This window comes from Branchiostoma floridae, chromosome 15 (genome assembly GCF_000003815.2).
Source record: "Branchiostoma floridae strain S238N-H82 chromosome 15, Bfl_VNyyK, whole genome shotgun sequence".
In the NCBI taxonomy this organism is placed as follows: domain Eukaryota; kingdom Metazoa; phylum Chordata; class Leptocardii; order Amphioxiformes; family Branchiostomatidae; genus Branchiostoma; species Branchiostoma floridae.
The window spans coordinates 2,503,592-2,525,065 of NC_049993.1; the positions used below are offsets into that span (position 1 = coordinate 2,503,592).

At 38.4% G+C, this 21,474-nt stretch overlaps 1 protein-coding gene across 2 annotated transcripts in view; it reads right to left on the reverse strand.

The window, feature by feature from the left end:
- Positions 1-2,888: 2,888 nt before the first annotated feature.
- Positions 2,889-21,474, reverse strand: part of LOC118432312 — a 20,507-nt gene continuing 1,921 nt past the window's right edge. Inside the window, exons 3-19 of one of the 2 annotated variants that reach the window (XM_035843853.1) lie at positions 20,508-20,703; positions 19,377-19,541; positions 18,715-18,799; positions 17,734-17,858; positions 17,192-17,250; positions 15,254-15,320; positions 14,926-15,010; positions 14,643-14,718; positions 12,768-12,851; positions 11,722-11,850; positions 10,103-10,750; positions 9,190-9,317; positions 7,525-7,678; positions 7,063-7,136; positions 6,439-6,509; positions 5,150-5,183; positions 2,889-4,730 (exon numbers count right to left, since the gene is read on the reverse strand). In XM_035843853.1, coding sequence (XP_035699746.1) covers positions 4,581-4,730; positions 5,150-5,183; positions 6,439-6,509; positions 7,063-7,136; positions 7,525-7,678; positions 9,190-9,317; positions 10,103-10,750; positions 11,722-11,850; positions 12,768-12,851; positions 14,643-14,718; positions 14,926-15,010; positions 15,254-15,320; positions 17,192-17,250; positions 17,734-17,858; positions 18,715-18,799; positions 19,377-19,541; positions 20,508-20,703 — 2,330 coding nt within the window. In that variant the 3' untranslated portion in view covers positions 2,889-4,580. The remainder of the gene's footprint in view (positions 4,731-5,149; positions 5,184-6,438; positions 6,510-7,062; positions 7,137-7,524; positions 7,679-9,189; positions 9,318-10,102; positions 10,751-11,721; positions 11,851-12,767; positions 12,852-14,642; positions 14,719-14,925; positions 15,011-15,253; positions 15,321-17,191; positions 17,251-17,733; positions 17,859-18,714; positions 18,800-19,376; positions 19,542-20,507; positions 20,704-21,474) is intronic. The other variant, XM_035843855.1, reaches the window with a different exon arrangement.

The following is a 21,474-nucleotide window of genomic DNA, read 5'->3' on the forward strand; positions in this document are numbered from 1 at the left end:
TGTTAAAATGAGAAATGACATTAAATGAGACAATTTGAAGTTTTATGTGGAGTATTGTTTACATCATTTTCCCAGGTGGAGCCATAGTTACCTTTGCCAGAATGGCTAAGGTTATGTTTTAGGCTAACCTTGTGAGTCTGTGTGTGTGTCTGTGTGTGTGTTAACAGCATAACTCAAGAAGTCTTGGATGAATCCCGATAATATTTAGTAGGTGGGTAGGGTTCGGGAAAACGAAGGTCAAGTTCGATAATGGGCCTTCTGGCGGCTTGCTACGGTACTGCAGCAGAATCTCAATTTTTGATATCTCGTGTTCTGGACATGCTGTGGTTATGATTTTTGAGTGGTAGATAGCCCTTGGGGCAGAGAGTAAGTACTACATTGTATAAGTTTAGACCCCCTAGCGGCTTGTTTGGAACTGCAGTCGCCAATTTCCTTTCAAACTTTGGACGAGAATAACTCGAGAACGTGTTGATGGATCGTCACGATTTTTAGTTTGTAGATAGCCCAAGTAACAATGTACATTATGGAATACAAATTATGCAAATCAGCAACTAATTTTGCATAATTAATGAGGAAAGTTTATAAATCCGCTGCATTTCATGATAGGACTTTCAAACTTGTCACATATATAGATGAGAAAGAGAGAAAAATCAAGCCATATTAATTATGCAAATGACGACCTCATTTGCATAATTAATGAGAAAATATAAACGTGTTGACGGATCGTCATGATTTTTGGTATGTAGATAGCCAATGGGAAGACTTACATGATGGAATTCAAATTATGCAAATCAACAGCTAATTTGCATAATTAATGAGGAAAGTTTGTAAATCCACTGCATTCCTTTATAGGACTTTCAAACTTGTCACATTTGTAGCTGAGAAAGAAAGAAATATTTATATACATTAATTATGCAGATGATGATCTCATTTGCATAATTAATGGCAAAATATGAACTTGTTGACAGATCGTCATGAGTTTTGGTATGTAGATATCCTAAGTAACAACTTACACAATGGGATAATAATTATATAAATTAACAATTTGCAGAATTAATGCGGAATGTTGATAAATCCACTGCATTCCGTGATAGGACTTTCAAACTTGACACATATGGAACTGAGAAAGATGGCAGAGAGTAAGAGGTGTATGTTTGGGTCCGGTAACATCTTTTCTTGAACTGCAGGAGCCGGTTTAGTTTCCTACTTTGAAAGAGAATAAGTCAAAAAGGGATGAAAGGATCATCATGATTTTTGGTATGCTGATAGCTTAAGTGATGCTTGATACAATTTAATATCATTATGTAAATAGGGATCTAATTTGTATAAGCAATGGCGAAATGTTATGAACCAACTCCGGGCATATAAAATAAAATGTAATGAGTAACACATTTATGTCTACAGACATCATTCTACATAACAAACCTGGTTTATTTGGCAAAGGTATGTGTTCGTGGAACTCTAGTTGCTTGATGAATTTACCTACAAGTGGTAGGGGCTTGTCTTTTGTAATTGCCGCTTGTCTGATAATTATGCTGAAGCCACTCTGCAAAAGGAAAAGTCACAAGCCAATCAGCACCGAAATAAAATTACAAATTTCCAATATCATGGCGGCCATGTTCCAGTGTGTGACACTTAAAAACCAAGCAAATCCATATGCAGAAGGAACTCAGTCTGGCAAACCTTACTCCAATGTTATGGTGTATGTTCTGCTATACTGTTGATATATATATATATATATATATATATATACATACATACATATACATACATATATATATATATATATATATATATATATATATATATATATATATATACATACATACATACATACATACATACATACATACATACATACATACATACATACATACATACATACATACATACATATATATATATATTGATTAGGCCACACCAATTTAATTTCTTGGTTCACGGATTTTTTCATAAAAAATATGGAGCGTCAGGGCGAAAAAAAAAATTGTAAAATGGTTGGGGTAAAGATAAGGGCTAATCCAAAACAAAACTGTACAGTAACAACACCTGTTCGTTGAAAATTACAGAAGTAGTGTCAGTTTTTATGTCTGTCCCATTCTTCATGAATGAAAAATATAACTGGAATAATAATACCCAAATTTTAAGAAGCTTATAAAGTAAAGGCCAATTTGCTACACCTGGTAATTTTTATTTTTTTTTCTCCAAAAATAGGAGCGAGCGAATCCGTTAACCAATCAATGAAATTGGTATGGCCTTAGCTTTCCTTTTTAGTACAAGATTTCCCTTTGGACAATACAACTTTAAGGCATATTCTCTGATTGCTGGTTATTGGCAATGCCTTAATAGTAATAGTTTAAGGGAAGCCAGGGCAATTCAGCAGATTACAAACTGAACAGCATTCTAGGATACAGTTTCAAACAGGTGTCAGAGAATGATACTAAAGGGCAGTGAAGGTTTTAGTTACATACGAATCTGAATGATGAAACAAAAGCATTTTCCACACATTCAAATAAGTACACATGTATTTATTGCCACATGTATGGAAATCTAATTTGAAAGTTTCTACAAAGTTGCAGACTTGCAGTACATTCCTTGACTTTTAGGTAAGGCTCCTGGGAGTATGGTTTGCTGACCAACAACATTTTTGTTACATTGCTAGACAAGAAAGTATGGTATACCGAACCGGATTACTTTGCGAGGGGGGTAAAGGAGGCCATCTACAAAAGAGCACATCAGCCGACACTCAACAGAGACGGGGGCCGATATCGCTTGCCAGGCATTTATGATTCGTTACTCGAATCACGTGTCTCTAAGTCACGTGTCTCTAAGTCACGTGATCAGAGTAACTGAATCGTCACTCCTGAAAAAGGTTGACGGAAGTGCGACTGAAAATTCGAGGTAAGCTGATTTTGGTGTTGTAAGACAGTGGAAAATCTTCAGTAAGAAAGTATGGGTTTAAGGCACATAGTTCTTTTATACGTACATGAACATGTATATCACCTGGTGACCAACAGCTCTATAGAAACATACTCCAAAGTGATATGAGCTACAGTTTTCAACAAATGGCAAACAGTCACACAATCATACAATATAGAGATCAGAATATTCAACTATTAAATAGTCATATCTATTTTTAACAGCAAGCCTTAATATGTACTATTGGAAAAAAACAAACAAGCAAAACAAAATAGGTGATGCAGACAATATGACACTTATCATATCACTGCAATCTAACATTTTAGGTCGAAGTTAACAAAAGTATACATCAATATTTACATACAATAATTACATAGTTAATGTAGCTGGAATGTGTAAATCTATATTCTCCGTGAGCAATTCATTACTAATATTAATATCATATTACACTGAGAAACTTAAACTTAAACACTTAAACTTCAGAATGACACAGCAAAACAATTCACACAAACTACATTCTGATATTCAAACCAGCACAAGTCAGACTACCTCTACATGTAATTAGCACCAATGTGACCACTTGGTGTTCTCTTAAATGAATGACTTTTTCATTGTCCCAAGCATTAAGTGCCCTGTCTAATACTATACTAACCACTTGTCCACATAGACCAAACTTAATTGGTCCCTGGGTGGTCTCCTTGGACAGTTGGGACAGTCTCTGTTCTACTTTCCACAGTACTGATAACTTATAATTCCATTCTAGCCATAACACAATGTACTACAGTAATATTTGCCTAAAGGGACACACCCAAGCTTCTTTCAGGTCAAAATAACTTTGGTAGCCATCTTAGGTCATTCTCCTACGCAGAGAGTCACAAAGTCATTGCTAAACAGGTGTTTTGCGACGATGTTGGACTCTCTGCGTAGGCGAATGTCTTCGGATAGCCAATGAACACTCCTATAGGCCTGCTTCACTCCTTTGTCAGCTTTTGATACTATCTTATCCTACCATATGATCTGCTTGGAGGTTACAAATATATGACAATGCATACGTCTCACTGTTCATATAAGGCACTCAGTTAAATATAATTTTTTCTAGCATATGAATCACATTGTAAATTTAGAATATTTCCCCCTTGATTAATCTTATTCAGCTGATTGGTTTAGAAAAGCAAGACTAGACTAAACAATTTAGACTAAACAATATCGCATATATCTTTCAATTCCCTGATACTTGTTCATCTCAGCATTATCTTGGTAAAAATTTCATCTATAGCAGCAAATACTGGTTCATCTAAACTATGATTCAAACTTTGCTGTATGATCTGTAGACTAGAAAGATTCTGGACCAGATAATCTTCAGTTCCTGATGCATTATTTACATTAAATGAAATATGAAATCCACATGTTTTGTAGATTTGACACATGAAGGATATTCATGCCCATGTATATAAATGACATAATTTTAGAAATCAAGGGTGTTTACAGAATGCCCAGTGAAACATTATAACTCTACCATATTTTCTCACCTAAAGTACGCATTCAACTTTGACAACAACTTGTAGCTGCAACTTTTGGAATTTGAATAGTTTTTTAGTGCAGACTTTATAGAGAGAATACAGCAGTCTAAGACTTTGTGTGTTTCTAACAAGACCCTGATATTACTTTGACTGGCCATTAGTTGCTGATTGTCCTACGATCTTGTACTCTATGAGACAGACAGGAATGGCCTGGTCAGGGTGGAACACCAGGTACTCCTGGTTAGTAACCATGGAATCACCGGAAGCAGATGGTAGAAGTCGTCCTGGTGTCTGGGAATATAATGCAAGAAAAAGTTACCATTTCAGTTGGTTTTAACATTTCCGTTACGAAATTATTCTGTGTCTGTATCTATATAGCTGGTATAACCGCCCTTTGGAGTAACATACCAACTGCAGAGTCAAGCGGCATGGCAGCAGTTGGTTATATTACACTGAATGACAGTCACACATAGCCTTTCCATATCCGACAGCAAATGTTGTTGAATGCTCTCTCTGATCATTGGCTGCAGTGTTAAAACATAGCATTTTTCAACTTACCCTGCAAGATAAAATCTCTGACTAATAAATCAATCAACAGTAACTGAAAAAAAGTATTTTCTGTTGCAGTAGAAAGTATGTAGCAAAAGTCACTTAAAGTCAACTAACTTTATGTTCATTTTGCCAAAAGAGAAGTTTGGTGGATAACTTACCACAACTGAATCATATCCATTAGGTGGGGTTCTCCTGAAAAAAAAAAATAACCAAGCATTAGACCATGTAGTGTATTTGTCAGTACGCACCATGCATAGCAGTGCCTGTGTGGATGACATTCAGCACCAGGGACAGCAATGTCAGTGTGAATGTCATTCAGCCCAGGAACAGCAGTGTAAGTGTGAATGTCATTCTGAATCAGCTCCAGGGACAGCAGTGATACTGTGGATGTTATTATGATTCAGCAAGAAGGACAGCATTGTCATGTGAATGTCATTCTGATTCAGCACCAAGGACAGCAGTTTATGTGTGGATGTCATTCTGATTCAGCACCAAGGACAGCAGTGTGAGTGTGGATGTATTCTGATTCAGCACCAGGGACAGCAGTGTAAGTGTGAATGTCATTCTGATTCAGCACCAAGGACAGCAGTGTGAGTGTGGATGTATTCTGATTCAGCACCAAGGACAGCAGTGTGAGTGTGGATGTCATTCTGATTCAGCACCAGGGACAGCAGTGTAAGTGTGAATGTCATTCTGATTCAGCACCAAGGACAGCAGTGTGAGTGTGGATGTATTCTGATTCAGCACCAAGGACAGCAGCGTACGTGTGGATGTATTCTGATTCAGCACCAAGGACAGCAGTGTAAGTGTGGATGTCATTCTGATTCAGCACCAAGGACAGCAGTGTCAGTGTGGATGTCATTCTGATTCAGCACCAAGGACAGCAGTGTAAGTGTGGATGCCATTCTGATTCAGCACCAAGGACTGCAGTGTCAGTGTGGATGTCATTCTGATTCAGCACCAAGGACAGCAGTGTAAGTGTGGATGCCATTCTGATTCAGCACCAAGGACTGCAGTGTCAGTGTGGATGTGTGGATGTCACTCTAATTCAGTGTGGATGTCATTCTGATTCAGCACCAAGGACAGCAGTGTAAGTGTGGATGTCATTCTGATTCAGCACCAAGGACAGCAGTGTAAGTGTGAATGTCATTCTGATTCAGGGACAGCAGTGTTAGTGTGGATGTCATTCTGATTCAGCACCAGGGACAGCATTGTACGTGTGGATATCATTCTAATTCAGCACCAGGGACAGCATTGTACGTGTGGATATCATTCTAATTCAGCACCAGGGACAGCAGACGCAACAGGGTCTGACCCTAGTTAAAATTAGTACAGGTAACAGCAGTAAGGAATAGATACAATTTTGATAAATACTTTTACAAGAGGCACATCCAAATAAGCTACTCCAAAGGTTTATGACTAGTAATTCAATACAACATGGTCTCACCTTGTGTGGTTTTTCTTCACAACAGACTCTGTCTTCCCGAGTACCACTTCTGCCAACAGAATCTTTCCCAGCTGAGAACAATGATAAGATTAAGACTGACATTCAGCAACAAGTTCATCTTGTATACAAGCAGCAATAGCAATCTACTAGAAGAACATGATAAGTAACTAATCTACAAAAATTGCTTTTTGTTTGTTCTTCCTTAGCCATGTTGTCATACTTGGCAGGCTGCTTGTATTCATTAAGAAACTATATGGCATATACTGCAATGTGTACTGTTACTAGACAGGCTTAGTATACTGTTGATTCTGACCAGCTGCCGGCCAATCAAATCCTTCCCCTCCTGTTAGAGGGAGCCAGTTACCAACCAATCATTATATCTCTTGACAGCAGGCAACATGATTGGTCAATTAATCTTAGTGTTGGTTAAGTAAAGTTTAGTTTTTCCACAATGTCATTTACCAACACAGATGAACTTTCATGCTAACATGATTGGTCAGTGATGGCTGGCCAATGCTTACACAGAAAGCAGGAAAGACTATAGGCCAGTATACCAGGGTCGTTACTCATACAAGCAGAATGCCCAACTTGGAAGTATAGCCTAAGTCAAACAACAATACTTACTGGACAGAAGTTTGCAGCCTTGGACGGGTGTTTGGAGAAGTACAGACCAACTCCGAAGGTTCCATGGCTGAAATCTGTCACAAAAGATAAAGGAACATGTTAATTGAATGAAGACCTTAATTGCATATTTTGTCACACTGGGCTAAGAACAGGTCACAACAAGGTATGTTGAAAGAAACAGTTAACAGATACAAAATGAGACTATTGCTGGATAAATTCAACTTCTCCTTGCTTTTTTTGTTATAGTGGAGATAAAAGAGCAAAATGATATGTTAAATGCAAATCACTGTGAAACCGTTTGTTCTAATTTATAGGTACAAACTATCCCAAATATGTCAGGTCTGGCGACACAGCCGGAATCAAACTCATAGCTTCTAGTACTAGTGACAAGGTTGCTAACTACTGGACTATGCAGTTTTGCAGAGCAAACAAGCAAATAAAAAATAAACGGACTGGACCTACCCTGTTCACTGAAGCCATACTTGATGAGCTCCTTCATCCTGGAGGTTGGATGCTCCAGTCCACCACAGAAGTACAGCTTCATACACAGACTGGGGTCCTGTAACTTCTGCCTCCATGTGTGGAAACTCTCCACTGCAGAGGCAGTCAGCTCTGCCTGAAAATACAGAAAGGGGACTTTTAAAGTCAAGATGAGGAGATTTTAGTATTACAGGCAGGGCTTTAGCCAGCTCGATTTTTTTTTTCTGTCAGCCAATTACCATTGTCGCGCAAAAAACAATTTCATGAGTTATAGAGACTGAACTGAGACCTTGAAAACGGGTTTTTAATGAGAATACCGTATGTGAAAGGGCGTCGACACACATTGTCAACAATCATAACAATAGCAAAACAAACAGTGTGTGGCTTTTACGGCCGTGGCGGTAGCTTCCACCAACTTGAAGGATTTTTGTCCGTCAAGGTTGACGGATTGGTTTTAAATTTTTTCTGTCACACGCAGCAAATTTCCGTCAATTGACGAAAAAACGGGCGCTGGCTAGAGTCCTGATTACAGGTGAAATGGAATTTTGAACATCATACAAATATACATGTAACTGGCACAAGCATTATAAGGAATATTGATATGATTTCTGAAAAGGTCTTGACCATAAAATTTCCTAAATCATAACCAGTTGCTATAATTGGTATTGCTGCTTTTTGGCGTATATTGATACTGATAGATATCCAATACAACATGGTGTATTTCGTATCACTCAAGGTATGCTCAACACACTCTGTATCTGTATCTATATAGCCGGTATAACCGCCATTCGGCGTAACACACCAGCTTGCACTCATAGTGCATCAAATTATTTCATGGAAGCAACTGTGATAACACCTGGATAACACCTTCCATTTCATGGAAGCAACTGTGATAACACCTGTATTTGGTCGTAAGACAAGGGCATAGGAGCCAAAAATATGCATTTCTTGTCAAAAATTGCCGAAAATCCGAAAATTAAACTTTTTTAAAGTGATGTATGAAAAAAGTGTTGATGTCATTCTGGGAGCATATGTCCCATGCATCTCTATACCAAATTTCTGGTCAATAGGTTTTAATATAAGGACATAGGAGCCAAAAATATACACTTTTAGTAAAAATGGCCAAATATCCCAAAATAGCTCATTCTTGAAGTAATGTATGCACAAAGTGTTTATGACGTCCTAGGAGCATATGTTCAATGCACATCTGTGCCGAATCTCAGATCATTAGGTTGTAATACCAGGGCACTGAAGCCCAAAATATACATTTTTGGTCTAAAAATGCCCAAAAAGTGCCATAAAATCAATTCTGGGCAGAACTTGAGATGCCTCCATATCTATTTCTGTTTAGAATACACTCAACTGCATGTGTGCCAAATTTGGTGCTTTTAGACAAATTTGCACAATTTTTCAGCTATGCCGTTGGACTATATAGAACGGCACTCTGGCCCAGGCATTTAAGTGTTAAACTTTACTGTTGGAGTACTTCCTCGTAATCTAATTGTTAAAGCCCTAATGTGTAAGCAGTAAGAAATACAGGGAGTCATGTCCCTTGGCGGCAACCAACTAAAGGTTGAGGGTAAGCAGGTTTTCGATATCAAACCAAAAAAACATTAAATTTCTATAGGCCTAAGTAGGTCTTTTTACCGGTGTAATATTGGTGACCTCCACGATGCCTTCTATGTCTGAATCTTTCTTCATTCCCCGTCGGAAGTCATCAGCGACCTGCCACCATTCCGCTGTGTGTGCTAGCTGGGACAGAAAGTCCTCTGTTCCTGAGAGTAACAAAAAGAAGTGACTCAGTATGATTTCATACAACTGCTGTTATATTACGAGGGGTGATCAATAAGTTCTTGGTCTTACCCAGACACGAGGTGAAAAACTCAATAAAGTATCATAATTTTTTAGTCTTTCATGAATGTTTACAAAATTGAAATCATGATTGCGATTATTACTTTAGAGGCAATGTCCAGTAACATATTGGCCACCCCTTGGTTAGTGGGGCTACATTTATATCATATTTTCACCTTATACAAAAAAAAAAGAAAAAAAAAATGATATTATAGCAACAATGTACATACATGCATTCAGGGCCTCAAATCAATCCTTGAAATGGACACCAAATGTTCAATAAAAATGGTGAAACACTAACAAATAGGGTCATCCAAAGTTCATAACAACAATGACTCCTACATACTGAGAAGTGCAGAGTGCTAAATAGGGGAAACAATAATTTAATGTATTATATCTGTTGCAGGTACCATTTTAAGTCTTTGGTATATGACTTTGACACGGTAGGAAACCCGACTTTCCATATGCAAGGCAAACACTCTACCCCAATAGGCCATTGGACTATTCAAGAAATAAGTGATAAGACCCCAATGCACCATCTCCGGACAAACCAAATCATGAAAAAAGTGATTACATAAAATTATTGTAAACTACAAATGCATGTTTTGATTATACAACTCCATGATGATAAAACTAATAGTTTCTAAAGCAAGTAAAACTATTATTTAGTCAAGAAAAGTGAGTTGTCTAATGTTGACTTTGTCATTACCTTTGGCGGGTATCCTAGCATTCATGCTATTTGAAATGAGTTGCTCGAGTGGGAAGATACTTGTTCCTCTAATTTCATTGTTTGATGTGAGTTGTGTTAAAGGTTTACTGCCAGGTACTGGAGGTAGTACTGCAGGAGATAGGTGGCGCTGCTGCACAGTCAATTGTTCATGAGGTGGTACGGCAGGAGATAGGTGGCGCTGTTGAGCAGTCAACTGTTCATGAGATGGTACTGCAGAAGATAGGTGGCGCTGTTGAGCAGTCAACTGTTCATGAGATGGTACTGCAGGAGATAGGCGGCGCTGTTGTGCAGTCATCTGTTCATGAGGCGGTACTGCAGAAGATAGGTGGCGCTGTTGTGCAGTCAACTGTTCATGACAAGGTACTGCAGAAGATAGGTGGCGCTGTTGAGCAGTCAACTGCTCCTGGGGTGGTACTGCAGGAAATAGGTGGCGCTGTTGTGCTGCCTCCTCCAGGTTGTTTAAGAACATCTGATTGGACGTGACCAGCTGCTGAAGGTCGTCGATCACGTGGCTTGGGTCGTGCGAGCTTGGCGGGGTTTGCGATACCAGCCACACCGTCGTTTTCAGCGTGGAGATTTGGCGGTTGATATCGCTGATAGCCTGTTCAATGGCATCTGCCATCCAGACTGCAGAATGCAAGGACATTGTAGCATTATATTTTCTAACTGTCCAATTTTTAGAAAGTCCAACTTTTATAAAAATTATGTGACTGTATATGTTTTATTTCAAGTACATTAAATTCGTTTTGGGGTACCGCAATTTGACAACTGAAGTACATACTTTTTAACCTTTTCTAAATCCAAAAGATGCTTGAAGTTGTTGTCAAAGTAAGGACTCGATGTTTCATTCTCACATGTGCATGTGTACAGATTTTTCTGTGACTTGACCTGCATACTTTCATTTGACTTACTTGATGTACAATGATATTGTGATTTATCTATATGCAGTTACTGTACTTATGATTGTAGAATATGGACATATATTTGCTGTCTGGAGTTGGTGCATTGGGTTTAAGTTTTTAGCCTGCTAAGGTAGACATTTGGCATGAAATCCATATTTCTTGTGGGGTTGGACATCATTTTAAGCTGGTACCAAGAAGTCTGGAGAGATCGCTCTCGAGTCTTTCTTCTCACTTCAAGTTAGCAAGTCAACAAGAGGAAACATTAAACTCCCACAACCTCAGAAAATGTCAGTCATCCAGTGTCAGAACATTAAAAGTAATTTTAATATAACATGCAGCTTGTGGTTGATCCTATATCATGTACACATGTAAATAAGTTCAAAATCTTAGATCTGACAACCATTCAATAAGAAGTTCATCAAAGGGCTGCCTCCATGGGAGCCCCTAGTATTAATTATCCTTCAAATTGGTCATTTAAGCTTTTAAACCCATTGATTTTTCATAAAATTCAGATTTTTTTGTTGGACCCAACATTGGATGAAAGGAGTGGTCCAGGAGACAACCCTATATGAGACACAGCAAGAGTGAGTTAAGACACGGATTCTACAGGCCTGAAGCTGCCTTATTTTCCTTACGGTATTAATGTATTAAATGTAGACTAGTGCATTCAGGATTTCTACATCTAACATGCCTTACCTCTGCTGACTGTCTTGTCCTCCTGACTCCCCACAGTCAGACCTGCATCCTTGGCCTGTTGGATCTTCTCTAGCTCCTCCTCTAGAGCAGACACCAGTGTGTTCAACCCGGAAGTGTCCTCATCAATGTCTGAAATCACATCAAATGTCTGAATAAGAGTCCAATAAAATACTGTTAATGCATTTAAGTTTGCAGGGATTTAATTTTGTGGTAGCGGGATAAAGGACTTTTTGCAGTGGTTTTAAGTTTGCGGTATCACGGCATCATGCCATGTAATCTCTTACTGCCATGGAGAATTTTCGCGGTGGTTTTCAATTTGTGGTGAAGTGGCCATTGCAAACAATGCGAAAATTTCTGCATTTACAGTAAAGTAACATAATAAAAGCAATAATGCATTTTAACCATGTGAAAGTCTACTCGTGCTCAAAGCTTTTTTTCTTCTGCTGGTCATGAGAATCACCTAGTGCTTATTTTTAATTATAGTATTTAAACAGGTCCATTGTACCAGGAAATTCCATTCAAGTTCTTTTAAACAAACTTAACTTAACATCCCTTCTTAAAGACGTTGATCCTTTCCAGTAGCATGCCTGTTACTTTTATTGTTAGGGAAGCAGCAAAAACTGGAATTTGAACTCATGGCCTCTTGGCCCTTAGGCTACTAGCCCCTGGACTATGCATGCATGCTACTCATTCCTTCTCTATTGCTTTGCTATTGGGGTGCTAGAGATGTAGCTCTCAAATACGGGATCTGCTATTCAAGGGAAGTCCCTATCCTGTAAGCCAGGTGCTCATTTCCACCTGTCAAAGTCAGAAAATTTGTTTTAAGGGCATTTCCAAAGGGCAAAATGTCAGGCATATAATGGACTTGAACCATGACCACTGGGTCTGGGCTTTGAGCCAAACAATACTGTTACACTATGTAATGCCTTTACACCCTTACTGTTACACTACGTAATGCCTTTACACTATAATTTACATCAGATTCTGCAACAATATCTAACAAGGACACATGACTGAGAAAAGAAAGATATGAAACTGTCACAGACCTTTGCTCAGGTTTGCGTCACTTTCTTGCTTACTTCCATACATGTTCCTCATGACTCCCAACTTGTAGTCTAGAAACCGCTTGTCTACAAAAACAACAAGATGATACATTCATTTTGATGAAGGTTAGACTGTCACATCCAGAAAGTCCGCTACACTACATGGTTACAGGTGACAGGCAACAGCAGACTGGACGCACACTAAGGAACAGCAACCAGCTCACACTACCGGCGTGTCGCACTGAGCGACTTAGAAAGTCGTTTTTGTATCAGGCAACATCTCTGTATAACAAGACTTTGTAGACATTCATGTCCTCTCAATGACAATTGTCTAATGTTCTCGGGAATGACGAAACGCTGACGTATTTTATTATGTAACTCTATTTTATAATGAATGTTTTATAATGATACGTTTAGACTGATACTCTTGGGCAAACATACGCCCACAATTGTAATTTGGTTTAGAATTTCAGTTTTATGTACTAAACTGCGAAAACCAAAGTAGGCTCTCATCACATCAATCCATCAACATAAGCAAGTTAGCACTTACTTAATGGTTTACATTTGGAAATAGTCAGACATTTTAGACAGCAACTGCCAGAACACCCAAACTTTATGAACTTTCTGGTACTTGAGACCTATATACAGGAACAAATCTCTGGCTGCCCATAACGACCCCATCATTTTCAAATCTTGAGGTGTCATAGATTTTCAATGATAGCAGTTTTGTGCCGAATTGGCAAGTTTGCGTCGGATTTTGACTACCATTACAATGTTATCTTCAAAATAAAGATGGCAGCGGATGCGCGTGCGTGTGCTTGCTATTTGGAATGAAACACAACAGAAACCATTTAAACTTTATGCATCGGGCATGTTTTGTGTCGATACTCTTCTAACTGGCCACCAGACCAAATCGGCCGCTTTTGCTTGGTCTGCCGGGTGGTCCTCTTGGGCATGTTTGACTGTAATGCCAATTGATAACACCAACCTCACTCACATAAGGTTGTACCCTATAGCCTAGTATCCATACCTATCATAGCTGCCCAGTTCTCTTACATCCTCTCCACAAATGAATGGGTTGAAATACCATAAAATTACATCAAGTTGGATACCCTTCTTGGTGTACATTACCATGCAGTCACAGTCTCCAATTGGGACTGTTAAGCTATGCATGTAGCTGAGGCTGTAGGACTGAATTGTTAATAGGGTTTTACCTTTTTTGGTTCTTCAATAATGGGTAAGATGTTGTCTCAAACAATAAGGAAGAAAGATATTAAGCTTATACATTAGGGCTGGGTACTGGTACAGAAAATTCAGGTTCAGGTCCAGTTCAGGTCCAGGTCCGGACCTGAACCTAGACCTGATGCAGTATGATTCATACCAATGGTCCATTTCACTACAAAGAAATCTGTTTGGTGGAGTATTAGACTTACACTGGCGTTTTAAAATCCTACAATGCTAACTGCACCGTATGATTGACTGTAAAACTTGGTAGAAATGACTATAAACTCTACTCTACATAATGTACTTCACTCTTGTTATTTTCTTCCACCTGCAAGCGCCAAAACGGGTGAATGCCTGATAAAATAATCTGTTAATTTTCTAATCGGTCCAACATCCGGTCCACCTAATTTTTTCAGGTCCGGTTTTTCTAGACCAGTCCAATAAGAAAAACCAGTTTTGTACCGGTGCGCTGTACCAATACCCAGCCCTATTATACATGTATCAAAGACTGCAACCTTTTTCTTTCTTAGCCTCATTAGCACTATTGAAGAAGGTGGGCAGTTGCCATTAAAATGCTAAGTAATGCCAGGTGAAAGTATAGACTTTAATCATAATCAAAAAAACTTCATCATTCTTTTCCTACATGTGACTGACCTTGTGCAACTTTATCCATCTGTAGCTGGTCATTCTTGTCCTGTAGTGTGTGGATGATGTCTCCCTGTGCACTGAGCTGGAGATGAGAAAGAGTAATTATGAAATTAATGAAATACAATGATTATCTCCATTTGTGGGTCAAGGTTAGACAAGTTGGCAAAAATTCACTAGTCACATTGCACTACTAGCTAATGTTGAGGGTCATTACTAGTAAGAATTTCGTTCTCAAATTTTGATTTGGCCGCTTTAGTTTAAATTTGCCTTTTGATTCTTATTTGCATACCTTTGCCTGCAGTGTAACAATCTCATGCATTATCCTCATGACACAAGTCATCTGGCACTGGTATGCATCAAGACTCTTTTCTCTCCTGGAAGAAGGAATAAACAGGGTTTATTTAGTAATTATACAACAATTCATAATATTTGCTATTCAAATACACTAACTCTTAATAATTATGCCCCCAAATTGAGTTTGTTCTGTACCTTAAGTTAAGACGCAAATTTTATTGATCACTCCCTGTGGAATATAATCTAATCTAATCAACATAACTGATGGCAAGTAGTCAGATGCTACTACTCCACAGAAGGGGTGGAAAGGATGAGATACTCACAGTTTCCTTATCTCTAGCTCCATCGCCTTGAGATCCAACTCTGGATCACTGGACATGCCGTTCAGACCTGGAGAAAATTATGAAGAAAATGATTAAACCAAATATGTGCCAGAAGTTGAGAAAAATAAGACTGTACTGTACACAAACAAACATTTTAGGAAAATCAGTCCCAAGAATTCGACATTCAAGTACTGTAAAATAAAGATAAAAAATGCAGAAACTTTTGCAGTGGTTTGATGTTCATGTTTTTTTTTGCATTTTTTTGCGGCGGCTGCTTCACCGCGAATTTAAAACCACCGCGAACATTTTTCCTTAACAGTAAGAGACTACAGTGCATGGTGCTACCGCGAAATTAAAACCACTGCAAAAAGTCCCTTTTCCCGCTACTGCGAAATTAAATCTTCGCCAACTTAAATGCATTTACAGTAATGCAAGCACATGCAGTGCACTTGAATCATTCTTTGGAAGCCAATGGGACACAAGTAGATAGTCACTAGAAATCAAATTCCCTGTCACAAATCATTATTATCATTGAGCTTGGCCGACATGTCATAAACTCCATGCATTGGGTATTATTATTAGCCAAAGTACGGCGGATGTCCTGGCGATTACGTGAGCTTCGCAACGTGTGATGTCAGCTGTGCAGAAAAGACAGTAACTCTAACTTTCCAGCATGACACATGAAGTCCTGGGCTAGTCCAGTTTTTGACGGTGCAGTTTTTCAGCAAAAAATACAGTTGACACTCAAATGACTTTGAAATTTGTTTGGCTCCCGCTGATCTAAAATTTTGTCCAGTGTTCGCTTGAAATGTGTTGCAGACTTAAACAAAGGACTTAATGTTTCTAAAATACCCGTATTGAATGTTATAACAGCCCTGGTACGACAAAACATTACATGACCGTACTTACATTTTTACATACTGTATATATTGATTATTTTCTTCCAAAAATTGAATTTACCTAAATGTTTGAATACCTCTGCAGCATGCAAGTATAGAAAGAAAGGTTAACAGCTTTGAGTTTAAAAGACCCACTTTAATAAGTCTAAGTATATTGAATCAACTTACTTATAGTAAGACAAAAAATTGCAACTACCATATTATCTGGATCTAAGTATGCCAATTGACTTGAAGGATTGACTTGTGCTTGAAATTCGCCAAGAAGCTCGACCCCTCATTGCTCCCGCCAAGGGCTGGCGAGATTCACGGTAGATCCACGAGAAACTCGGACTTGTTCAAAACAGTAAGATGCAGAACCAACCGTTACAGAAACTCCCCCCTTCCATTCTTAGTAAGACTGTTAAACAAACAGTCATAGTAGACTTGGAATGTTCTAATCACAAATGTATGTTTCCGTCTCTTGCCTTTACATCATGTATTTATATAAAGTTTTAAAGGATACTTAGTTTTAGTGTGTATAAGTGTTATTCATCAGATAGTCTTTAACTCGATGTACTAAGGATTTTATGGAAAAAAACGTGCAATTCAGCCAATTGGCTGCCAAATGTTTTTACTGAAGTTGTGTTGTGCAACAAATAAACCATTCATTCATTCATTCATTCATGCCTCATTTTAAGTACATACCCCTGCGTTATTTGGGGCATTAAATGGAAAAACTCCAATAAAGTAATATTACACTGTTGCACCCTTTCTCTACGAATCCTGAACAATATCTGGATAAATTTAAACCTTTCAAATTGCATCTTTTATAAAACTGTAGAACAGCCTTGGTCTATATTTTTCCATACATCCAAAAGTAATTTCAATGACTTCTGCACATACCGGCATTGGCAACAACTTAAGTTTTAAAGGTATGTACTGTCACTTTAAATCAAGAAAATTCAGTATGGAACAAATGCATCAATTCTATACATTTTGTACATCAATTTCTTCTATATTGGACTTGTAAAAACTATATTTTTTGGCAACCTCAAAGTACCTGCATATGGTGGGATGTAACACATCATGGTAGTGTTGGTCCACTGCTCATCAAATTCACTGAAACAAAATATTTAGTAAAACTCACTCAAGATTCAAGATTAAATCAAAGGCCATATCAATATCGATAGTGCACCGTAATGTAACATTGTAACAGTTATTTTAATAAGTGAAAATCTTCTATCAATATAGAATAAGGCTCGAAATACTGGGCGCTCTAATTTGTAGGTTTAGGTAACTATGTAAAGATATCAAACTTTAATTTTTAACTGTAATAATTACTAACTAGGCTAAGCATAAACCATATTCTTGACAACTAAGTGTTAGCAATTAGATAATGAAATGTCTTTCATAATACTTGAAATGTTAAAAATCGGATGTTGGCATTTGGGTTCATTGTTTTGATGACCCAAAACCTGTGGTTCACCCAAAAATTTTGGTACACAGAATTTTTAGCTTGGGTGCACCGAATCACCCCAAAAATTAATTTTGAGCCTTGTAGAATCAATGGAAGTTTGGATTTTAATAATTGGAAGAACCTACTTGAATCTACTGTTGAGAACAACGTCGTCAGAAAAGCCGAATCTCTCGAAGAAGTCCGTAGCTGAGGAGTCGGCATGCACAATGAGGTAGTCGTAAGTCCCCACTACAGGGGGGTGTTTCACTTGCTGGGAAACAGAAAACATTTGTTATTGTAAAGTAGGAAGTTAGGTCAAAGGTCCAAGAATAGGTTATCGCACCTATCTTTAATGTCCCACTACATTTCTGTACATGCATGACTGTGCATTGCACTATCAGAGTCAAGTCAAGTCAAGTCAAAGTTTATTGGCACAACATTTGTAAACGGGTACAATGTAAGGCAAACTAAGTATATTGTATATAACTACCTATATAGTAGAATTAAACTAATAACGTAACAATACACGTAGGTTTAAGCATATGCAATATTTGAAGAAACACAGTGTACAGTGTGAAACAAATCAGATGCAGCTGGAAAATATGCATTGGTCAGAATAATTCATCAACATAAAAACAGTTATGAGATCTTTGATTTATTGTAAGTGTGTAAGCGCAATCCCAATGTACATTGTATACCAATGATAACTTAAACTAAAGGCCTTGCGTAAGCGAGCAATTTCAACCAAGACTACATCTCGTCATCGTACCCTACTCGTTTTGATAAGTGACTGATGTTGGTTTCTTTTACATGCAGAGGTGTGACACTTGAGGTTTGCGCCTGAAGTTCCCTCATATAAACTTAATTTAGGCCGCTGGCTTTTTGTCACTATCTAAAATGATGAATGCAATCCCTGATGATATGTACAAGCTGAGCCAATTATAAGTCAAACTCATGCCCAAAGATCCACGGAATTTGATCCAGATGGCCAAGAAATGGGGCTGGGTTACCACTTTTGCCACAGGGACATGTTTATTTCAAGCTTCATTTGGTTTGAAACAAAATGGAAAAATTGTGATATTTAGAAACTAATTTGATTTAAAAGCAGAAATAAGAAATGGTTGTACCTTAAGTAGATACCTCCCCATGCCCCACTTGCGATATCTTCTTCTCACCGCAATCAGGTGAAGCTGTACTACCTTCTCTCCTTTGCTGGAAATAGAAAATTTTAAGAAATCTTTGAAGATCTGAGCATTATAGCCTTGACCTTGGAGATAATGTTAATATTTGTTTGTATTTGCATAGTATTACCTGGTAAACTGCCTATAAAGTATAACACACATAAAATCAACACAGACTTTGTTCAATTGATCTACCAACCTGATGAAACTATTTACTGTTTAGTCAATAACAATCTCCTTAAATCTTTTTGATAACAGTGGTGGGTCCTTTTACTGACACTGGAGGTTTGACTCTCTTCAAACATTGGAGTTTCATTTAACTAACAATGGACTAATATTGGACTAACATTTCTTATCTGAGGGACGTCACTAACCTAAACTATATGCACTAAGTCTTATTCACCTGAGTGAAATGAGAAAGTTTGGCACAATGTTTGAGCGGACCTCTGACTTTTGGGACAAACACCCTACAGGTACATGTACCTACTGTTACACGATGCCACATTCAGTGCCTGCTCACTGAAAGAACTGTAAAATGTTTGGACACAAAATACTTGACAGTTTCACACATGTGGAATCCCACCATCTAAACTTAGTCTAACGCTTACCAGTAGGATCGTTCAAATGTTGCACAAGCGAGCAGTCTGGACTCGATACCCAGGTTTCCTTGCGAGGGCTGGAACCGTCCGTCTCTCCGCTGCTGTCTGCGCTCGCGTACCCTCTGAACGAAGTCATCCGCACCAGCCGAGAAGTCTTCCTCTTCTTCAGAATCACTGTTGTGTGGTTCAAATTTCCATCAAGAAATTAAACTTTACGCAAAAAATATTACACAATATCAGCCAACTGCCTAGTCTCCACATGGTATTGTTCTTGAATGTCACTATTTGAATGAAGTCAAAGTCAATCACAGAGCCCAGCACTCAAAATACCACCTGCATACATGTATATGCAGGTTAGTGCAAGTAAAATTGGAGCTGTGCAGGTATTTCTGGTGTCTACCTGCACCAAACCTGTACTGGGTTTTCTACATAAATGCCCTATGATGTAGGTGTATGTGGATTGTTATTGTGTTGACTGTTACCTCCTATAAAGTATAAAAGAAAAAATAGCAATGGTTCCATAACAAATTTAGTATGATCCATACATGTGTACTTCCTAAATTCAGAGTGGTGCAGGTAAAATTTGTCTGGTGCAGGTAATTTTCAATGTTACCTGCACCAGTGCAGGTATGCAGAAAAATGTATTTCGAGCCCTGTGGAGCCACAACAAATTCATAGCTTTGTCATGAATATCTATAATCTATCCAGCACCTACTTTGCTTCACTCACTTGGATTTATTCAGTGGTTAAAGCCAGGCTTTATGGCACCATACAAACATAGACTGATAGAGGTAAGTCATTTAAACTTTTCATCAAAATTTTAAGAAATTGAACTAAACACAATACAATTACTAAGCCACAATTAATTCATAGCTTTGTAATGAATATCTATAATCTATCTGGCACCTACTTCACTTCACTCACTCAGTGTATTTATTCGGTGGTTCAAGCAAATGACAAGGCTTTATGGTACTATATAAACCTGTAGAGGCAGGTCGTTTACCCTTTGGCTTAAGTAGAGCAAAAACTATGAGAGTTGAACCAAAACTGAATGAAGAGTCTAACGACAAAGAATTATTGATCATTTTGGTTGATTATAAAATAATCGCAATGGTTGTGCAAAGAATAATAACCACACACCTACTGGACCCATCACTTGAGTCTGAATCGCTGAAGACGTCCGCAAATCTTCTCTTGTCTTCGTCTTCTTTCTTCTCATCCGCCCCCCTCCCACCCTGCTGTCCCTTCTCTCCATCTGCTATGCCTGAGTCCTGAGTACTACTGGTGGCTGATGTTCCTCCTACAGGATGTGACTTACACAGCTCCTCTACTACTTCTACAGGGGGTACAATGGTATATTTTAGTGTTACATTCAAATTCCTTTATAAGTTTCATACCTTGCACATGCACATGACACATTCATGGAATGCAGGAGAGTTTTGCACATAAAAACATGCTGTTGCAGGCAACAATACTTAACTTGCAAACTCATTGATTTGTAATGTAAATTTAAGATCCTTTCATGCATGCATGCATGCATCCATTCATCCATCTGTCCATCTCTCTATATCTCCCTCCTACCTTCATCCATCTATTCATCCCTCTATCTCTTCATATCTCCCTCACTCCATCTCTTACTACCTCCCCCCCTCCATTGATCCATCTATCTCTCTATATCTCCCTCCTTCCTTCATCCATCTATTCATCCTTCTATCTCTTCATATCTCCCTCACTCCATCTCTTACTACCTCCCCCCTCCATTCATCCATCTATCTCTCTAATAATATCTCCCTCCTTCCTTCATCCATCTATTCATCCTTCTATCTCTTCATATCTCCCTCACTCCATCTCTTACTACCTCCCCCCTCCATTCATCCATCTGATCGATCTCTCTATATCTCCCTCCTTCCTTCATCCATCTATTCATCCTTCTATCTCTTCATATCTCCCTCACTCCATCTCTTACTACCTCCCCCCTCCATTGATCCATCTATCTCTCTATATCTCCCTCCTTCCTTCATCCATCTATCCATCCTTCTATCTCTTCATATCTCCCTCACACCATCTCTTACTACCTCCCCCCCTCCATTCATCCATCTATCTCTCT